Source organism: Papilio polytes, unplaced genomic scaffold, assembly GCF_000836215.1.
Source record: "Papilio polytes unplaced genomic scaffold, Ppol_1.0 DF823958.1, whole genome shotgun sequence".
Classification (NCBI taxonomy): Eukaryota; Metazoa; Arthropoda; class Insecta; order Lepidoptera; family Papilionidae; genus Papilio; species Papilio polytes.
Window position 1 is genome coordinate 477,235 of NW_013525246.1, and position 10,495 is coordinate 487,729.

General features: G+C 35.6%; 1 protein-coding gene across 1 annotated transcript in view; it reads left to right on the forward strand.

Moving 5' to 3' along the window:
• The window catches only part of LOC106101671 (cubilin-like), a 19,485-nt gene extending 9,376 nt beyond the window's left edge, over positions 1-10,109 (forward strand). The window contains exons 5-12 of the mRNA XM_013280980.1: positions 565-790; positions 5,191-5,285; positions 6,245-6,484; positions 7,361-7,502; positions 7,770-7,921; positions 8,565-8,674; positions 9,147-9,307; positions 9,826-10,109. Of these exons, the coding sequence (XP_013136434.1) occupies positions 565-790; positions 5,191-5,285; positions 6,245-6,484; positions 7,361-7,502; positions 7,770-7,921; positions 8,565-8,674; positions 9,147-9,307; positions 9,826-10,109 (1,410 nt within the window). The remainder of the gene's footprint in view (positions 1-564; positions 791-5,190; positions 5,286-6,244; positions 6,485-7,360; positions 7,503-7,769; positions 7,922-8,564; positions 8,675-9,146; positions 9,308-9,825) is intronic.
• Positions 10,110-10,495: the final 386 nt, after the last annotated feature.

Consider the following 10,495-nt stretch of genomic DNA (forward strand, 5'->3'; position numbering starts at 1 on the left):
AATAACTTAAGACAGCGACTTATCTTGTCAAAGAGATAAAAGATTGAATTTTTATTCTAATAAGACATTTACTGAGAAATAAGAGGATGTCGTGGGAAAGGATGTAGTTTGTTACATACATAAACACTAGTACTATTTCTTTAGAAAATTTCCAGAATCTTAATACTCGAAGATTTTAATGTTGATTGTATTATCAAAAGCCTTCACCAGTATACCCATAAATTTTATGATGACGATAACTGATGATTGAACAAGTCTTCCATCATCCCCCTTCGTTTATCGCAATCTACGTAGATCTACGCATTTCAGAGTACAATCCCTTTTTAAAATTTTCAACTTAGAGGCAGTCTAGGTCATGATTAATAATTGTACAGGTCATCATTCATTCCACTATCTTATCCTACTTTCGTATGGCGCAACAGGTTTTTGTCCTCCACATAACTCTATCATATGTCACCTTTCACGCAATCTATCCATTTTTTTCTAGGTCTACCTCTACCAGTATACCTCAAATCTCATTATTAAAGTCCTCCTTGTAACATAATATTATTAATACTTGTACAGGTATGGGAAGAAATGGGCACACTCCTCCCTGAATCGGACTCTATCAGTGCGGGCTGGAGACGGGACTCAGGTCCAGGGTCAGGGTCCCGTCGTGTCTGCGGCGACTGGAGCGGCAAGTTGAAGTTACTTCGATACCAGTCGCGGAGCAACGCGCTGCGACTGCGCTTCCGGACAGACCACTCCGGACACTACGCGGGATTCAGAGCAAAGATTACTGTCGCTGACTGTGAGTACAGTTAATTGACAAAAAGCTTTGATTTACATATAATCCTGATTTAGTTAAAGCTTGAATATTAATATAGTAAATAAAACTATTTAACTTTAACGTAGTCTTTGACTTCGAAAATAAACAGACATGCCACCTGCAAGCACTATCATTCGGATAAAAAAATAATTTTCAAAAGTGGTCTACCAGGGGCGGAGTGCCTTACACAAAAAAAAAGCATCCATCTAATTGTGTACCTCCTTTTTTTGGGTAGTCGTTAAAAAAGCATGTTAGATTAAGAGTCTAAGTCGCTAGTAACAAAATATCTTTCTTATTTCAAAGAGACTACTAAACAATTTTTATGTAATACGACCAATGTTACCTACGTCTGAGTTTCTTTTACTTAGACATTTTTATTTAAACCATATTTAAACTCAATATCGTAAATTGAACCACAATGTCTCTATTTGCATCAACATTTCATTGTTAGTATCGTCTATTGTCTAAAATCAAAGTTATCCAATTGCAACTTTCTACGATACGTGGCAAAGGAGCGGAGTTTTACGAACAAACAATGTAGGGCACACGACGGATACAAGCGAGCCCGACAGCCATTCAAACAGCTAACAAACATACTTCGCTACGTTATACTGGAACTTATTAACAAAACTTCTATATTGACAATTTTAAAGTTCACGTAACTGTACACTAAAGTCTATCAATGTCTAAATCCAAAAACGTGACGTCAGTTGTCACAACCCAGCAATAAAGTGTCTTTAGACCATCTTTGATTAAGCGTTTCTCTAAATTTAAACAAAACAAGGAACTTAAGTGACATCTGAACGATGGTGAACACGAAATTTTTACTAAACATTGCTTAAGGGATGGTTGGTGAAAATTACCTTATATCTCTTGGTGCTTTTCAAGTTTCACAACCTAACTATTCAATTGTAAAATCCTTCAGCATTTGTTTTAATAATTGAAAATAACAGTAGAAATACATTACTTTCTTTTGTAGTATTTGTTCAAATATACGTATCAGACATTTGTAAATCGCCAAGATATCTAAAGTGCATTTGAATACCTTTTATCCGAGAACGAATGAATGATCTAGATACCAAGTGCATTTGAATTCCACTCATTCAGAGAACGAATGAACGAGTGGTGAGCTAACGACGAGGGAATGGTTTTGTACAGCTTTGAAAGCGGTTTTGCGGAGATTCGCACGGCTGGATATCCGTAGAGTAGTGAAAATGATCTCTGTAAATCAGGATTTTAATATTTTCTTCTCTTTATAGACCTCACATTACATGCTTTCAATGTCTAAATTCTTATATAAGATTCTACGTTTTTGTACAAATGTTTCGTCAATGAAAAGTCGCGATTAGACATAAATTTATATTTAAAAGACTTACGTAACTATCAAGAAATGTCGATTCTTTTGAAAGGTCGCGTGTCGAGTCGAGGCCAAACTGCGCGTGAAACGACTTCGAGATGACTGCACGCCTCACTGGTCGCTACTGCCCTTAGCGTTTGACAGCTTCATAGGAGCCCACATTCAATTCAATACAATTTCTATACAATATGTTACAAAAAACGTTAACACGAATTGAGTCCTAGCGGACATGTCCTTTAGGTTTACTTTACGTCAATTAATTTTAACAGAAACTTCAGTTTTAAATGTGAGAAACCAATATTAATTTGCTTAGTTTGCCAATAAGATGTAAATACATAACCTTGCTTACTTACTAACACGTTTTTACCAAGTTTTCTATCTTAAATAGCTGTTCCCGTGCGATTTCATCTGCATAAAATTATTTTATTGTTAACATGTGTCAAATTGTCAATTGCAAATGTCAAAATGACAAAAACCTGGCAAGCTTGCTTCCTTGATGTTGGCAGCAACTTGTGGTCTCTTTCCCACATTAGGGTTTTTATCCAAAATATTTTCCCCTAAGTTTAATGGCGTGAAAAATATATAGCCTAAAGCGGGACCTAAATGTAGGGCTTTTTATTTAAAAAAGAGTTATTTAAAAAAGTTTTATGATTGCTGACATCTTAGGCAACAAAGAAGTGTGTGTTTACGCTTTATTATAATAGTATAGATATAGATAATTCTTTAAGACAAAAAATCTGAAAAATCTAGTTATATTTCTTATAAATTTGTGGATATAGTCTTGTCTAGTTAAGCCTTTTCACCAAATTTATGCGTACCCTTTAGAGTTCGTCTTAAATGAATCCCATGGCGCCATTAAAGAACAATTTACGACTCGAATAGAACCGTATCTAAGTAACGTTAAATAATGTATAACATAGATAAAAGTTTCTGTATTCAGCTATGCATATTTAGCTGTTTTATAGTATTTATTCTAAACTAGTTATTCCCCGCGACTTCCTCCACGCAATATTAAGATAAACAAGCTTATATTATGGCCGTCTATGTATACCCTTCAGTGAAAGTCCGGTCGAAATTGGCCCAGTCGTTTCAGACAGGCAGACAGACAAAAAAAATGCGATTCATCAACAACGCATATTTATCAGAAATCGGGAATTTTTCTTATGATATAACAAACATACACACCAATTTTATTACTTGTATGTATAGTTATTAAATAATAGATTTTAAAGAATTCAGCGAAGTCTCTCTAAACAAAACATCAAACATTAAAAATGATTTTACTTTGCTGTTCTTTCATTATTTCATTATTATTTTGACTATTTACACTTACACAATCCACTTTGAGTTTAATTACAATAGCAGTAAATAACATTTTCTATTATCATGTTAGGAAATGCGTCTATTCCATGCTACGGAATACATTCCGCTTGGCCGACTGCGATAGAATATTGTTAGACGTTGCATTGTGGATTGCGGAAACTCTCTTGAAAACATCTAGGAAACGTATTTACATTTATGTTATGAAATTGTAATTCTCGTTAGTTTTCCTCATGAATTGAATGTAAGAAGAGATAAATATAAACTGAATTGCAATAAGAGAAAAAGAGATTTAGTTTTAGACAATCAATACCGCTAGCGTAAGCCTAAGTAGGGTGACAACCTGAACACTGGAAAAAAGGGGATTTTTATCAAAAAAATCGTTTATGAACTAAAGAAATAATGTCTTAGGTTTTACTGATTTAGAAAACTGCAATATAGTTAGTTAATTTAAAATAAATGAGCCTGCAGCAATCGCATTTGCGTTGGCTCTTACGTAAACTGATCTAAGTGAAAAATCTAACGTTACATAAGAGCAGTTTTTAGGTGTCGGAACTGCTTGTCATATTTCGTACATTGTTTCTTTTATAATATATCTCTAATACTGTACGATGAAGTTTTCAATTTATTTTCTTCTTTAAAAGTGTAGGAATGCGTTGATTTAAAGAATGAACGGAGATGTCCGTCCGTAATATTCTCAGAGGGCCAAAGCGATTACAATACACCTGGAGATTATTGGAATCCTATTCAAAACGATTTGGAATTTAATTTTCAATTCATCGAAGACGCTTTTATCTTTCATGTAATCCGTAGACGTTCGGAGACCGGACGATATTCAGCTAAATAAAAAATTAAATGAACTATAAGGTAGAGAAGTATGGCGTTTTGCGGATTATCGATTTTTGTAGTACGCCTTTTCAAGACAAAGCCAGTGTTTCTAATAAGAAAAAAGTAATAAAAAAGTGTGTGTGTTATTATATAAAAAGTATTTTTCGATTATGCCATAATTATTTTTATAGATTTAATAATTAATCGTAAACTCATACCAACTATGTTTTTTGATTCTTTGTCTAAATTCGAAATAGTGTTTACATAACGTACTCGCAGTTTTAAAAAGCTATTCGAATTTTTAGAACACTTTTAAACATATTTGACCTCGACTGTATTTTAAAAATGTAACTAGCGCTGCGAAAAACATCTGTGAGCGCATCTAAATACCATTCACTGAACGAATGAACGAGTGAACGGAATGCACTAACGAGGCAGTTTTTCCCGTTGTTCATGTAACTACACAAGTATACGTTGGTTATATACACTTCCAAGTTTTAATATATGTCTTGAAATAGCAAATTAGAACATTGTGACATTTAAAACGAGAAATCTGTATTGGTCTTTAAAATCTTACTTAAATAGTAGCTTCCTCATACTTAAACTAGAACTATTCGTCTGCCTTAAAGTACTAAAGAAGTAGACGACTTAGAGTCCTTGCAAGTAGCGAGCATACTGTTTCTTCAAAGGCCGGCAACGCATCTGTAGTTCCTCTGGTATTGCAGCTGACCACCTCGGTGATCTCACTGCTCGCTTTTCCACTTTTAGTTTAAAAAAGAAACTCTCCCTTCTCAACTAAAATTGAGAATTAAAGTCCCCAAAGTAGGCAGTTATATTTTTTGCCAGTAATTGTTTAACAATAATATGCTGGTTACAGCCCAAACCTGTATGGACGCTAAGCAAGTGTTATTTAACGGGCACTGCTATCTATTCTCCGGCTACCCGCGCGCTTCCTGGACCACCGCCAAACAAGTAAGTCAGATAAACAACTTTCTGTATTTTTTATTTTTAGCTGGTCTGGCTGTAGCTAGCCCTTCTTTTATCTTAGTTCTACAGCCCTTAACTCGGCTTGCTTGACAAATTTCTTCCTAACTTGGGTGGCTCTTTTTGGTCTCATCAACATCTCCTACCTTATCCTACTCCCGTAATGTCTTTATAACATAAGTAACATGGAAATAAGTTATATTTTAGTTACAGCAATAACTTCACTTTGTGTGTTTCAAAAATGTTGCTTTCTTTCTGAATATTAACAATATTTAAAGCATATGTCGCTTTTTAAGTCCGAAAATGATCATAGTAAGTGAAGCCGATATTTCGTTGATACCAAATCTTGGTAGTTTTGGTGATCATCTCGTTTGCTTACGATATGTACCAACTTAACGTCAAACTTCTTCTGGCTTAATCAGTACGTTCGATAATGAACTGTAACCGAACTCATCCAAGTCGAACTTCTGTCACTATCGGTGTAATTTTGTTGCAATCGAAGTCGCGCTATTCCCTTAATGGCACAGTATAAGTTTCCCCAAGTTTAGTCGTCCCGTAATTAGTTAATGGCAAATCGATTTGTAAAATAAATAAAAGAAATCATTACTATCCATTGTTTATCTTTTCATATTTACATTAAGGGATTCTAGCTAAATCAATAATTCCTGCAAAAACTGTTGGATTTTTTGATGCGTCTTTAGTCCGCCCTCATTGACCTCGTTCCGTTGAGGCATCGCTAATTCCCTCATTGTGGGATCCATGATAAGGTAAGGATCCTCGGATTTCGTCAGACCAATCTAAATGCCTTAATCCCTCTGAGATCAGAATTCCTTGTCTCTAATGATTGTAAAAAGCTAGTTTCTTCAGATTTGACATATTTTTATAACGATTTAACTAGATTTTCTTGAGAAAGTTGCTCTTTTCTTCAAAAAACGTTAAATTTGCAGGTATGCGAAGGTCTGAACATGCATCTCTCTTCAGTCCATTCCGCAGAAGAGGAACGGTTCATTATATCTGGCATCAGACAGAGCAGTGATTATAGCGCTGGTGCGGTCTACTGGCTGGGCGCGAGGGTCCAAAGACCAGGAGGCAACTTCAGCTGGGTTGATGGAAGTATCTTCGAGTACCAGGCCTGGCCGCCGTATAATGATACCGAGGATATTGAAGAGCCGTGTTTGGGTGTTCAGGTATCTATAATTTTATACAAAAAAGCAAAATTTAAACTCAAAAGACCACCATTGTTAATATTTCTGCGATATTGCTAACGAGTTTTTATTTAAGGAGTAGAATGTAGAAATAACAGATGTTAACATGACAAAAGTAATAATCTAAGTTAAAAGTAGAAATCGTATCGAGGGAAATGCAATTTTATCGATTTAACTTTTACTTATCTTTATAATTGAAGGCCAAAGAAGCTTAACTACTATGAATAATTTGTTCGAACAAAGACTTCTTACAAATAGGCACTTTATGTTTTGACTTATAAAAGCACCATCTAGCAGATTTATATTAAAAAAAGTAAAATATATAACAATTACACTGATATAAAAAATCGGATAAGCTACCACAGAATTACTTAAAGATATAATTGTATTAATTCAAAAAAGCTATTTCTCTACCGTTCCATTTTATTTAGCCGCACCTAATCTAGGTATTAAAGCTAAGATTAAGATCAAAACGAATTATCTAGATTTTCTTAGCTCTGTTTTCCTCGATTTCACTTTGTATCAGTAAGTATTACGGTTGAAGACATTTAAGCAATCTGATAAATTTAATAGGATTTAAAAAACAAAACTAAAATATACAATTATAAGATTCAAAGAACGTTATTAAAGCAATTTTCAATCAGATCAACAAATAAGTTAGTTTACCCACATTTTTTTACACACCGTACAAACAACTCACGCTAACATTGAAGGTCCAAGATCCCTTTGTTCTTAAAAGTAAATAACGGACACATCTAAAGCCTAAATTGCCTATTGGGCAATATCTCCGTGTGGATCTTTAGTACTAAATCTATCCTAAAGTTCACTCTTAACGTAGAATTAATAATATTTTGTCAGTGGCGAACATCACCAGTGCCGTCGCAGCCGAGCGGACTGTACTGGACGCAGCATAAATGTGTGGTCACTGGCGGCTATGTTTGCAAGAGACGCCTCAACCCTGAACATATCCTGAAGAACAACACCGTTGAGGGAAATTCAGGTATTGTAGAGATACAACAATCATCTAGTTTTCTAATTAGGTTACCTTCAAGATTTATGGTAGTTGTCCCAAGGTATTTAACCAATTGACTTTTTTCCTCATTATTCTCTGACATTATCTGGTTAATTCTTCGCTTATTTATTCAAAAGATTTATTTTAAAATATTAACTTGTTTTAAATTTATCTTCCTTGAGTATACTTAACAGTAGATAATATCAGATTTCGTTTACTTCCTTCGTTTTTAATTAAATTTGATGTTTATTGCAGGAGAACTGTCCAGCCCTAACCACCCAGGGCTGTATGACAACGAGGTGGACTACTGGGTGCAGGTGGCAGGCCCCCCCGACACGAGGCTCGTCTTCGTCTTCAAATCCATAGATCTCGAGTACCAGAATGATTGCTTATACGATTACGTAGAAGTAAGTATACTCAGACATTTAAAAAAAAAATTCATGGCAACTTAGAAGGGATTATTCCCAACCGTCGCCCCACTCTGTCCCCACGTGGAGATAGATGAGAATAAAAAGTTTTACCCGTCCCTCCTTTTGCAACGAGGGGACGGTTGGAACTTATTTTATTTCATAGCGGTTCCATCTGTCACCTTATTGGTGATAGTGGGACTAAAGGGTGGGACGGATAAAACTTCTTATTTTCACGTGGGGACAGAGCGGGGTGACGGTTGGGAATAAACCCTCAGAAGTTACTTTATTTTGAATAAGAACTTTTTTCCTGAATCCGCCGAAATGAAGCGATTGCCCAGACATCCGCAATTGCACATGTGTAGCCTACCCTTAATTGATTGGAGACGCACATAAAGAGGATATTTCCCCTTTCTATGCGTTTCCTCCGCCATCAAATGCACTATTTTTCCCACCCTTTCCTCTTAAGAAAAGGGTGGAAAGGAAAAGCGACCAAAACTAGAGGAACTAGCTAATTGATTCACCAGATTATTAATGACGACTGGACAGCTGCAATAATCTGAAGGGTTGCAGATGGAAGCATTCAACCTTGTATTCCCATAATATATGTAAAAATATCTTAAATATTTTTTCTTGCATTCAGTTGAAGGACGGCTTAACAACGAAATCGTCGCGTTACTGCGGCTCGCTCGGAGAGACGCGATGGGTCGCCACCAGCAACCTAGCTACGCTGCACTTTCATTCCGATTACAAGTGAGTTTTCTATACTCATATTATAAAATAGAAAAAATTGTGTTTTTGTATTTTATTTATTGCTATACTTAATTAAAAAACTACTGGACAGATTTCAAAAATTCTTTCATCATTTAAAAGCTACGTTATTAGTATCAAAGGCTATATTTATTTTTAACACGCGGACGAAGTCGCGAGCAACAGCTAGTGTATAAAGTAGAAATATTCGTATTTTTGGATTTTTTTATGTATAGAAATAACTTAAACTGCACTGACCCTATTTTAAATTTTTACACCACTAAAAAGCTACGTTATCAATGAATAACATAGGCTATATTTTTTATTTATTTCACGCGGTCGAAGTCACAAGCAACAACCAGTCTTCCAAAATGATGATATTACTATTGACAAATTTATTACTAGGTACAGTGTCTTCCGTGTAATATTTTTTTATGAATTGTTAGTTTTAATATTTTGTTGCCTTTACTTGTAGCACCCAAGGGTCTGGTTTCTCATTATCGTGGCGCGCGGTGGAGCTGGCAGGATGTCCTTCGCAGACGTTCACGTCCAAAGAAGGGCAGCTGCGGAGCCCCAACTTCCCGCACTTCCTGCTGCCCGGCCTCGACTGCACCATACACATCCTCGCACCTTCAGGTTAGATCGGTAAATCTTCACAATTCACTAATGAATCTTTTATTCGTATTTTTTCGCCGATTTCTGGTCTACTTTTATTCGTTCGTTAGTGTTTATAGTTCCATGACTTCATTAAACGCGGTTCCGAACTGTGTAATTTGTATATTACTCTATTGAAACTAAGTTCAACCTAACACTAATGAATCAGTAGATAATCTTACTAATATTATAAATGTGAAACTTTAGATGGATGTATGGATGTTTGTTAGAGTGTGTAGCCTAAAGTGCTGAACGGATCTTGATGAAATTTAGTACAAATGTAGATTATTTGAATGAATACATAGGCCACTTACTTTTATTTTAATACCACGCGGACGGAGTCACTGGCGAAAGCTAGTGTTGAAATAAATGAAAACTTCAGCAACCCAGTATTAGTTACATCGTTGTTGAATTACCTTACATGTGAATGATTGCACTACGATGACGCCATTAACTTCTGCGTAACAAAAAAGAAAATGTACCTTTTCTAAATTTCACAGGGAAACGTGTATTTCTTAACATCAGTCACTTTGATTTCGGCTACGGAACATTCGCGAACGGAGTTCCCGTCAACGTATCGGAAGTGATACCGGAGGATACGTTCCTTGAGGTCCAGATCGACCCCGACAGCGCCCCCATACGAACCTTTGTTAACCCGAACATACTAACCAACGGAATCTTTGTATCAAAATCTGAAATGATGAGACTAAGACTGAGGACTGGAGAGAACGTCACTGGCGCTGGCTTCCTTGCGGTATTCAAAACCGGTTGGTATCTATACTAATATTATAAAGAGGTGAGACTTGTGTTTTGTATGTATTGGAATATCTCAAAAACTACTGGGTCGATTTCAAAAACTATTTCATCATTAAAAAGCTACGTTATCAGTGAGTAATATAGACTATATTTTTTTATTTACGCGAATGAAGCAACGCAACAACTAGTCTACACTAATGTTATAAAGAAGAAAGATTTTTATTTTTGTATGTATTGAAATAACTCAAAAACTACTGGGACAATTTTAAAAATTCTTTCACCGATCTAAAGCTACAATAACACTGAGTAACATAGGCTATATATTTTTATTGTTTTTTGATTCACGCGGAGGAAGTCGCAAGCAACAGTTAGTTTTTGACTGACTTGATAATCTGCGCTTTTCGTTCATTACGG